The 11,759-nt window shown below is 27.6% G+C and overlaps 1 protein-coding gene across 2 annotated transcripts in view; it reads left to right on the plus strand.

The window, feature by feature from the left end:
- The window catches only part of LOC123265598 (ras-related protein Rap-2a), a 57,348-nt gene extending 45,845 nt beyond the window's left edge, over positions 1–11,503 (plus strand). The window contains exons 3-5 of one of the 2 annotated variants that reach the window (XM_044729393.1): positions 8,843–9,284; positions 10,961–11,271; positions 11,310–11,503. In XM_044729393.1, coding sequence (XP_044585328.1) covers positions 8,843–9,284; positions 10,961–11,263 — 745 coding nt within the window. In that variant the 3' untranslated portion in view covers positions 11,264–11,271; positions 11,310–11,503. Of the gene's footprint in view, positions 1–8,842; positions 9,285–10,960 lie in introns of both variants that reach the window. The other variant, XM_044729392.1, reaches the window with a different exon arrangement.
- Positions 11,504–11,759: the final 256 nt, after the last annotated feature.

Below are 11,759 nucleotides of genomic sequence, written 5' to 3' on the forward strand. Positions count from 1 at the left end.
GCAATTTATTTTTTTAAAATTAATTAAAATTTTAGTATGCAAGTATATTAATTAATTAATTTTTTAATAAACCTTTTACAAAAACAATTACTGCGATTGTTTTTAATTATTTCAACCATTCAGCTACATTAATTACCGAATAATTGATATTGATATTCACAATACTTACTCATTAAATTGAAATCCTTCATCCAAATAATTAAACGTATTTTTTGTTTGATAACCTCCAATTACTTCAAAGCGTAGTTAATTCTCTTGTTAACAAATAACTCTCTGATTTTGATGCATCTCGATTATTAATCACTCATCTGTGAAATTTCAATTTGCTTTTATAAATTACAATCAAAAAGTTATTTTTAAGATAAGATAACATTTATTATTATTTTACGTGCTTTGTTGATGCATATAGGTGATTCTCTGTAAGGAAGTCTTAAATCTGTACAAAATTGTCCGACCAAATTATTTTTGATTTTATTAGAAAAAAAATTAACAAGGGCTACAAAACTTTCAGCTTAATCATAATAAATAAACAACTGAATTAATTTTTGCTTTTTCGATATTTGTGTATCTTTTGTTATATAACATCACAGGGGACTGCTTGCCAGGGGACTGTTTTTTTTTTTTTTATCAAATTGAGAAAAATCAAGCAAACTATTTCAATGCATTCAACTTTTCAAGTTCTCAATGAATGTTTACATTAATTAGAATGTTTAAAAACATCTAAAATACATCATTAAAAATTGTCAATATACAAGAATTACTCACAATGAGTAAAAAATTAACTTCTTTGCTTAATCTTAATTAAAAATAAAAAAAATTTTTAATTATTAGATATATTCAAAGATGGTATTGAGTGCTCATACCAACAATAAAAAGTGGTGAAAATAAATTTAATAAATAAAAATTTAATGTAAAATTTAATATGACCCAAATTTTACTTTTTTGTATTTGAGTATTTTAGTTTATTTTTTATTAATTACTTAAATATTAATAGAAACAATTATTTTTATTAGTGCGGCGATTATTATTTAATTATTGTATTTATTTAGTTAATAATTTTATATTATTGTTACTGAAGGTATGATTAAAATTAAGAAATTAAGCGTGTGAGAAATTATTACGAAGCCGAACGAATTAATTGTAAAAGAAATTAAAAGACTGGGAAAATTATTCTAAGTTCCGAATAAGATTTAGTATGGGAAAGTGATGAATGGATATAAAATGAAAGAAATGACGATTATTATTTTGTAAGAAATAAATTAGGTAAGCGAAAATTTTATAAGTCCCGAGGACAATTTAGTATGGAAAAATCAACGAATGGATATATAATGAAGGAAATTGCGATTAAAATCATAAAGAATTGTGAATTTGACGAAACGAATGGATAGAGAATGAAGAAAATTGCGATTAAAATAATAAAGAATTGAGTTTCGAAAATAAAAACTTAGAATTTGGCGAAACGAATGGATAGAAAATGAAGGAAATTACGACTAAAATAATAAATAATTATTTTTGAATGCTAGTTCGAGGGCACCGGACAGGTGTCTAAAACGACCCTTCCGGTTCGTTACAAGAGAGTTGGGGGAAAAATGATAAACGCCAAAATTTGGCTCGATAAAGCAAGCAGTTCTTTCTCGGGAGAATTACTCGGGCGAATACTCTTCACCAAGTAATTTCAGAGGATGATACTCTACCTGGAGTCTGACCAAGGCCCAGATAAGTATCATGAACCGACCGGATGAAAGTGCTTCTCCCCGTGCCGAAGCCTTCAGCTGAGGTACGGTAGGTGATCATAAGCCGTGTAGGTGGGGGCGAAGAGGACACTCTCCATTCGCTCTCGGGGTAGAGGTTTAGGCCCAGGGGTGACGGCTAGTCTCCTGGGGAAGCGGGGAACCAGCTCTTGACGGTTAGTTCGCGATTTTAAACCGCGAGTATGTGTGAAAAGAGTGTTCTAATATATTGTTTATATTGGTTAATTTGTTTATATTGTTTATATCGTTTATTAACATGATCAGGCCAATAAAGAGGTTTTTCTTTTTTTCTTTGATTTATTTAAAATGAAGTGTTTTGTTTATTATTTTGTTATTGATAATGTAATCCCCGTTTATGACCCTGGACTCCGGCGAGCAAATTTCGAGCCGGGGACAAATAATTTATTTATTTATATAATTTTTGAAAACGTGGACGTTACATTAAAATTAGTCTAACATCAATTTGGATCGGGGATAATGGCTTTGAAATATAGAACTCTTCAATTAGTAAAAACACCAATCTTCGGAAAAAATAGTAAATTATTAATTAGAATAATATTAAGACTTATGGATTCAATTTTATAAATAAATTATAAATAAAAATAGCTGCCCGAGGACTGAGTTTTGAAGTGTCCCAGACACATATTTCCAGCACAAACGGTGCTTTGACACTAAATAAAATGCCGATAAAGCGCTAACAGCCCTATGGTTATTAACTCAAGGCTAGTTAGGTCCTTATAAACCTTACAAAAGGTAAAATAACACGCTGGATTTTTTTTTTGGCTTTGAACTTCTGGCAGGAGACTGTTCTTAAAATGCCTGAGACAAACTTTGGTTTAATGAATCCGAACAAAAACAGTTTCACTGTAAAAAAATCGCGCCAAGTCCACGTTCATAAGACTATTAAGAAAAAAAAATTTGTTTTTTTCTTTACAAAAATATATAAAATAATAAAATTAAAAAATCCAAGTAACCGATATGATTGTTTATGATTTTCGGAAATTAAAAAAAATTTTGTTATAAATTTAAAAATTAAGAAAAAAAGTTTGGAACGTATTTGGTGTGCGCGGTTGCAAAATTTAAAAAAATTGAAATACACAATGACGCACACCAAGTACGTTCCAAAATTTTTTTCTTAATTTTTAAATTTATAACAAGAAAATCATAAACAATCATATCGGTTACTGAATTTTTATTTTATATATTTGTAAAGAAAAAACAAATTTTTTTCTTAATAGTCTTATGAACGTGGACTTGACACAGTGAAACTGTTTTTGTTTGGATTTTAGTATTTTTTGTAATTATAATAAAAATTTACAATTGGTACCAACTTAATTAAATCTCGCGTTGGTTGCATTTTTTATAGCAAACTATCCCCTTGAAACTAGTTTATGTAAAAATAATTCCAGCGCACCCTGGCGGGCGTAGATGCAAGCTGTGAAATATCTATTTTTAATTGTAGTTTCCCATCTAATGAAGGATTACTATGCATTCTCGAATTATTTAGTCTGTGGCAGATCACTTTGCCCATCGAAAAAAAAGTCAGGATCGAAATTTTTGCGTTGCTATAGTTTGTGCTGGTTAAATTTAATAATTTCAAGTAGATTAATTGTTATAAGTGAATATAATTAATTAATAACAGTCAAATAAAGTATGAATTACTGTTATAATATACAATTTAGGAAAAAAAAGTACCGTAGAATTAAATAAAATTTTGCAACCTCAAAATACCGTTCTGATTACAGTAAACACAGTCGGTAGTCTGGCGCTCCGTTTACAGCAGATTTGAACGGAACTTGGCACCAGATTCTACCGAATCTGTGGATTTAATGAAACAAATTAATTTTCGGTACTTTTTATTGAAGAAGATTATTAGTTAACTAATTAAGTTTATAGACATTATGGACCAAATTATATATTATGAACGAATAACTTAAAATTTAATCTTAAAGTTTTAATTTTGGGAATGAGACAGCCGAGGGGACTGTTAATTCGGTGGTTTACGAATTTATAGCAAAAAAACCAAAATTTATTTCATTTTAGTTTTCAATCCCTGGCGGTTTCGGCGACACGGTGAAAGCACGGTCGAATGACGGTTGTTTCACGGTCGTTTCACCATATAAAGTTCGTTCTTACCGAGCGATCTGTCAGTCACCATCGGATACCGTTGTGAACGATATCTACTATAAATTTATTGAATATTTACGGTGCATACGCAAGTGAATTTACGACGTTATGACCGACACTGTACGCTCAATATACTGTCCAAATACGGTGATTTTACGCTACTATCACGGACAATAAAATGAAAAAAAATATTGCGGACAGTCTAGACCGAGACTCGAACCCGATTCATCTGGTCGCGCGCCCAAAACTCTACCAGCTAGGCTATCTAAGACACTGCACGAAACATTTGATTCAGTCACATCATAAGGTGTCAAAACCAAGTCATTTTTTTTCATTGCACAGATAAAAATAGCTTAAATAAAGTTATATTTTTTCCATGACTTCAAAATAATAATCGTAATAAATGATTCAAATTTTTGATGATTACGAAATTCTTAATTTCGAAATTATGGTGAAATTATTAACTGTATAAAAAAAGATCTGGAAAAGAAATTGCTAAAAATTGAATTGTTAAAAAAAAATATCTCATAATAATTTTTCTTGATAACAAACAATTTTTCCGTAATTTTGAAATTAAAGTTTTCTCTAAAAGTAGTCTCTAAAAAAAAAAAAAAAAAAAACAATATTGATTATCATATTTTTCATAATCAAAAGGTATTATAGTTTCTCATTTAAGACTATAAAAAAAATTCAACACTTGTAAGCCATAAACTCTTCTGAAAAGTATTGAAATGATGGATCTCTGTTGATTGCCTGTAATCTGATTAATTTTTTATAATTTTACTTTGAAATAAACAAAATTACAATAATTTAATATTTTTTTTTAATTTTTCATCCCGATTAGTTACTGAAAATTTCTCATTTACCTATCTTTTTATACACTTTGAGTATTTTTAATGAAATAAAAAAAAAAAATATAATCAGCACTTTTCCATTGTTGAATAGTAAAAAATTCCTGACTTACCGACATTATACGCTCGTTTCACGGTCGTTTCACTCACAGACTACTGTGCATCTACCACCGAGTTACGGTTTTTTGACAATTTATATGTTTTCGAATGACTGTCAAATGACAGACGATCGATCGATGATCTACGATTTTTACTCAGGTAAAAAATCGGAGAAGTCGAGTAAAAATTTGGTTTTTCGAATAGTGAAGTATGATAACTATACAGAATAAAAATCATAAAGTAACAATGAAAAACTTTCACAATGATACTCGTCGTTCACTGTCAAATGACGGCCGTTCGATAGTCAAGTGACGGTCATTCGACGATCATTTGTCGACACTGTGAATTTATGGTACATTCACCGTCGTTTCACGATCATTTTACCATGACCATGAATCCGCCAGGGATGCTCCAAATAGAAATGTTTTTCTACTCTCGTAATAAATTTTTTTTAGTAACAAAATAACTATTTTTCTAATAAAAAAATGCCTGGGACAGCAAAAAACATCCTTACAGAGAATCACCCATATATACTTTAATCCAGCTCACATATACGGCCATTTTGTTCTCAATAGTTTATGTATCCATTACAAAAGTGTATAACAGTGCAATTGATTAATTGAAAAATTTTTTACAATTTAACAATTATAAAAAGAAAATTCCATGCATTGAAATTGAAAAAAATCACAATTGAAAATTTTTATAAATATTTTTACTAATAAAATTAATGTCACTAAAGATAAAAATTTGTTTTAAAAAACTCCCGCTAGAAGCAAAAAAACTAATGAATATTTTTTTAAATATATTTTTATCCTCGTATTTGATTAATAAGAATCTAAGATCTATTTTTTATATTCTTTCGAGTGTTTTTATCATTAATTTTTAATATTAAAAAAAATAAAATTTTTTTACTCATAAAAAGTCCGCCATTTTGGCTCTAAAAACTTTCAATACTTTTATCTTTATTTAAATTCAACTAAAACTTATTAAAATTGTAATTTTAAGCTAAATTCACGTGTATTCTTTATAAAAAAAATTATTTCCAATTTTTACGTTGGAAAATTCTTATGTAAGTGTTAAAAAAAGGTAGCAAGTAGTAGAAAGTCGGCCATTTTAACTCTGAGAATTTTTAATACGCTTTATTCATTCAAAACTTATCTAATTTTTTACTCCCATAAATTCTTACGCCAAATTCACATTTTTTCTACGATAAAAATTAAGAATTTTCAATCTTTCATAAGAATTTCTCTTTTAAAGAGCGCAAAAACATCGCAAGTGATAGCAAGTCGGCCATATTGACTTGAAAAAATTTCAATATTTTTTACATTATTTAAATTTGCTTATAACTAACAAAAATTGTAATTTAAAGCTAAATTCACTTGTATTCTTTATAAAAAAAATTATTTCCAATTATTACATTCTATATTTTCAATGTACAGGTTAAAGAAAAATAGCAAGTGGTTCAAAGTCGGCCATTTTAAATCAGTGAACTTGTAACACACTATAACTTAGTTAAAAATCAATTAAATTCTTTATTTTAAATAAAATATTTTTTCGATTAATCCTAAAATTATTTCTTTTGAAATTTTATTGTCTAAAATAAATATAAAATAAAAAAAAATAATTATTTATCAGATAAATAAATTAAAAACTTACCAAAAGCAATCAACTGCGAACAAATCTAATTTTTTTTTTCAAATTACAAAAAAAAAACAAAAAAAGTTTAAATGTAAAAATTACTAGACGAATAAAATGAATTAGTTTTACAATTGCTAAAGTTTAAATTGATCAAAGCAGCATTAGAACTAGTGTACTTGTATACTTGTAGAAGGTAACGACAAGTTGAATCATTTGTTGAACAGCGAGCAGTGAGTACAGAGCACTCTATACACTAGATTGAGAATTATTAAAGTTTACTGGAGAACATACAGCTGGAAGTAAAGCTTTGATTTAATTACGACCGCCGGTGTGCGTAATGCGCTCCGACGGTCGTTTTCTTAAACTAATTAAAGCAAATTGAGCTAGTCGTTTTGTCTCTTTGTTCTTTTCTTCTTATTCTTCTTGCCATAATTATAATTCTTTAAGGTAAAAGCCCCAATTATTGACAGAGGTCTGAATATTGACACCCTAAATTATTTTTAAATATATTTAATCATCTGTAATAAGAATAAATATCATATAAATTTTTATTAAATTCTTATTAATTAAAAAATTGAAAAAAATTACTGTCAGCTCAAAATATTAAATATTAATTATTAAAAAAAAATAAAGTTATCACCAGTTCATCAAACCAGCTTACGAACGTTTATTTTCTTAACAACTTTGATTAGAAAAGCATTTTTTTTAAATGCCGAGTTTAAATTAATTTTTTCATCTAATAATATCATCTTTTTTTTTTTTTTTTAATTAACGATATATGAAAAATTTATAAAATTGAATAATCGAAATTAATTGTATGCTTTATAATATTTAAATAATGGGTGTCAATAACTAGTTGATAATTTTTAAGTTGAATCTCATATTGACAACCATTCGACAGCGCTATCACGCCTTTTTAGTAGATTTTATAAAAATCTAACTATTGCAGCCGTCCTCATGGCGCAACTTTGAAAAAATTTAGTCGTTTTCTGATTCAGTTTGTCGAGCTGAGTCAGAAAATGTATATAGTTCAAAAGTTTATATATGTATATATATATATATATATATATATATATATATATATATATATATATATATATTTATACGATATATATATATATATATATATATAGCAGCAGTATATATATATATATATATATATATATATATATATGTATATATATATATATATATATATGTATATATATATATATATATATATATATATATATAGCATATATATATATATATATATATATATATATATATGTTTATACGATATAACGCGGCTTGTCAGCACGATAGCGTTTTCAATTTATAACCGATTCTTCTCAAACTCAACATGCTTTATCTATCGATCAAGACCAAGGTTAAGTTCGAAGATGAGCTTAATCGGGCGAGTAATTTGGAAATGACAGGATTTTGAAATTTTGAAAATCGTAAAAATTGATGTTTTTACTACTTCAACTTGATATAATTATTGATCGAGACAAGATATCAAAATTCGGTAAAATGCATAGTAAAGCTCTTTTAATAAGCTTCAATTTTCACTACTCAGAAGTGGTAATAGCCTCAATATCACTCCTTTTAGAGTTCGTTTAATGAAACAGTTTTACTGTTTCAGCCGTTTTAAAATTATTCTCTGCATCATAGCTTAATCATGATGTAAATTCAATAATTACGATAATGATTAGTCTTTCGTGTAATGTTTTCAGGTAATTCGTCAGTAAATATGTCACAAATTAGTTCTATATATTGTTTTCTTCAATTAAAATTTTATCCGGTTTCAAACATCTGATTGATTTGCAAATTGTTGTTCCTAAGCAGTTATTTAAAATTTAGTCATTTATAATTCAAATTTTATAATCTTTGCAATTCTTTGAGAAACTTTTTCTTCAAAAGTTAATTTTTTTTCCAAAATTTGTTCTAAATAGTTTTAAATTTATTATTGAATTATGTTTTTAATTCATAAATAAGTTATAGATTATTAGTGTTATTATATTATTTTATTAAAAATCAATTTTCTTTATTTGAAAAATCTACTTCCATTTCGGCTGCCGAATGGCCTTTTTTTTTACTTTAATCTAAAAAATTAACTGTAAGAGTTTGAACTCTTCTGATTCAATAAATTATTTTTAAAGAAATTTTTATATTTTTAAAAGTAATTAATCATTTATGGAAATTACTATTAATAAACTTTAATAAAATTGATTACTTAATAATAATTTTGGATAAATAAGAATAAGCAGATAATTGTAGGCATGCTTAGTACAAATGTCAATAATTGGGGTGAATTATTTCTTCTTTATCAACACTTTTGTCAAATTCTTAAGAAGAAAATTTTTGTAATTAATTAATACATGCGTTTGTTTTCAGAAATGAAAGACTGGTAGAGTCAGAAACAGACGAAAAATCATCAGAAGCGCCAGCTCGGCACAAAATTGTGGTGATGGGAGCGGCTAAAGTCGGGAAATCAGCAATAATAAATCAATTTCTGTACAACACATTCTCACCAAAGTACAAACGCACTGTCGAAGAGATGCACCGTGGGGATTTTAATGTCTCGGGAATCCAATTAACTCTTGACATACTTGATACTTCGGGTTCCTATGATTTTCCGGCGATGAGAGAATTGTCAATAAGGTCTGCGGATGCCTTTGTCCTCGTCTACGATGTCAACGACGCCAGTACATTTGCTGAAGTTGAAGCACTCAGGTCCCAGATACTTGCCAGTAAAGGAACTGTGCCCATTGTCGTTGTTGGGAATAAAGTTGATTTGGTAATGGAAAACGACAACGAAACTGATTGTGACTCAGAGGTACTTATCAATAATCTATATTACTTCTATCTTCCAAACTATTGACATTTTTAAAGATATAAGCTCATCTTGATGTTACACTCATCAAGACCTTTCATTTGAGTACCCACATCAATTTTTCATATATTTTATATATTTATATATTTCATGAATACCATAAATATAAAATATATAAAAAATGCCATGTGGGTACTTAAATGAAAAGTCTCAATGAGTGTAACATCGAAATGAGTTTATATCTTAAAAAATGTCAATAATTAAGAAATGACCTTGTACCTTGTGAACTGTCGACATTTTTAAAGATATATTCTCATTCCGATGTTACACTCATCAAGACCTTTCATTTGAGTAGCCACATCAATTTTTCATATATTTTATATATTTATATATATTATATATATGTATATATGAAAAATATATCAAAAATGCATGTGGGTACTCAAATGAAAGCTCTTGATAAGTGTAACATCGGGATGAGCTTATATCTTCAAAAATGTCAATAGTAAGGAAAGTACAGGGTAATTTAACTGAAAGGTTACTAGTAATAAATATTTGTTATTTGATAAATAAATTAGAATTTTTTATATGAAACAACTATTTAAAATGAGTCACTAGATGAATTTTACAAGAGTTACTGGGGGTGTAAACACGATAACTTTTGAGAAACACCATCATTTATCCGGATTTTTGTTCCTATCTCTTCGTATGATCACTACGGAGAGATCTATTGAAAATCTTGCCTCAATATTGTTTCGTTTAATTATAATTAATATATTTCGGACTTTAGTTAGACCGAATTTCCTACCCGTCGATCAGCCTTACAGTTTAAATTTATTTGAGGAGTAAATACAGCCGAGCTTATTACACTTGTACTATTTTACTCTCGACTATTGTTCGAAATCACCAAAAGATGGCGCGGTAGTATACTTCTACCAGGATATAGAGTTTCTCTGAAGAAAAGGCAGGCTATTAAAAAAAACAAACTTTTTAAAATACTTATTTTAAAAATACTATTTATTGTGTACTTTAACACTTATTAATTTATTTTACGTTAATAAATTTAATTTTCACTCTCGATATTTTATTTGAATTCTTAAATATTTATACAAACTCTTCATACTTTTTTTTCTATGCTTCATTGTAATGTAAGGTCTAATTAAGCTCGCTTTTTTTAAATTTTACTTTACCAGAAAATTATGGAAAAATATAAACTAACCAGAGCTTTTCAATCAAATGTTGTATGGCTTTTATTTTTTAAAATTTTTTACTGCGTAAGAAGGACAGGGTTCGATTCCCGGCGCCGGTAAATAAAATCCATTTATCATTAATTCCTGTTTTTAAATAGTCAAAAACTTTTATTGCATCGATACTAACTCCTAGTGTTTATAAAACTCCCTCGTAACTCTTCCAAAAAATAATTACAATAAAAACAAACTTTTTATTGCCAATGCGTAATAATCTTTACACACAATTCTCTAAAATTATGTAACAAGTTACGTAACTTTTTTACTGTACTAGGGTAAAAAATTTTTTTTGTAAATATTTAAGTGACCCAATTAAATAAATTATCCTCCAAGCTCTCGTAAAGTGATTTAACTTTATAAAAAATAGTAAAGTAATTAGAATAAGTAAATAATAAAATATTTGACCCGTCTGAAGTAATATAATTGACTAAGTTCCAGGTAAACACGGAGCGGACAAGAGAATTAGTCGAGACGGAATGGGAAAATGGATTTGTTGAAGTATCGGCGAAGGACAACGTTAATATCACTCAAGTGTTTAAAGAGTTGTTGGTCCAGGCGAAGGTCAAGTACAATTTGAGTCCAGCATTGAGACGCAGAAGACGTCAATCCTTACCTCCGCCTCAGCATAATTCCCGCACCAGCACCGCCCATGTGCCCTCGCTACAGCAATTGCAGCACTTGCAACAAATTCGCGAGCGCTCTGGCGGCAAAAGGAATTCTTGTGTCCTCTCGTAAATTAATTATTAATTAATTAATTAATTAATCATTTATTAATTAATTAATCATTTATTATATAAACAAAATCAAATTTAATTCCCACAAATTCATTACTTGTTATAATAAACTTTAACAATTTATGACCAAAGTGAAGAAAAAGCTTGACATTTTTTCTTCTGGAGCTTTTTATAATCCGCAAAATTGTCATAATATTTATGTCGGTGCTACTGAGTGAGAAACTTTTTATTTTTTTTTTTTTAAATGAATTTCCTTTAAAATTTTTTTTTTTTGAAAAAAAAATTATTACAAAAATTTTTTTTTTTTAAAACAAATTTTTTTTTAATTAAATTAATCTATATTATTATTATTATTATTATTATTTATATCGATGCTACAGAGAAAATTTTTTTTTTTTTTTGAAAGAATTTTCTTCGGAATTTTTTTTTTTTTTTAAATTTTTTACAAAAATTTGAAAAAAAATTTTTTTTTTATTTTTTAATTTTTAGTGAAAATT

This window comes from Cotesia glomerata, linkage group LG5 (genome assembly GCF_020080835.1).
Source record: "Cotesia glomerata isolate CgM1 linkage group LG5, MPM_Cglom_v2.3, whole genome shotgun sequence".
Lineage (NCBI taxonomy): Eukaryota > Metazoa > Arthropoda > Insecta > Hymenoptera > Braconidae > Cotesia > Cotesia glomerata.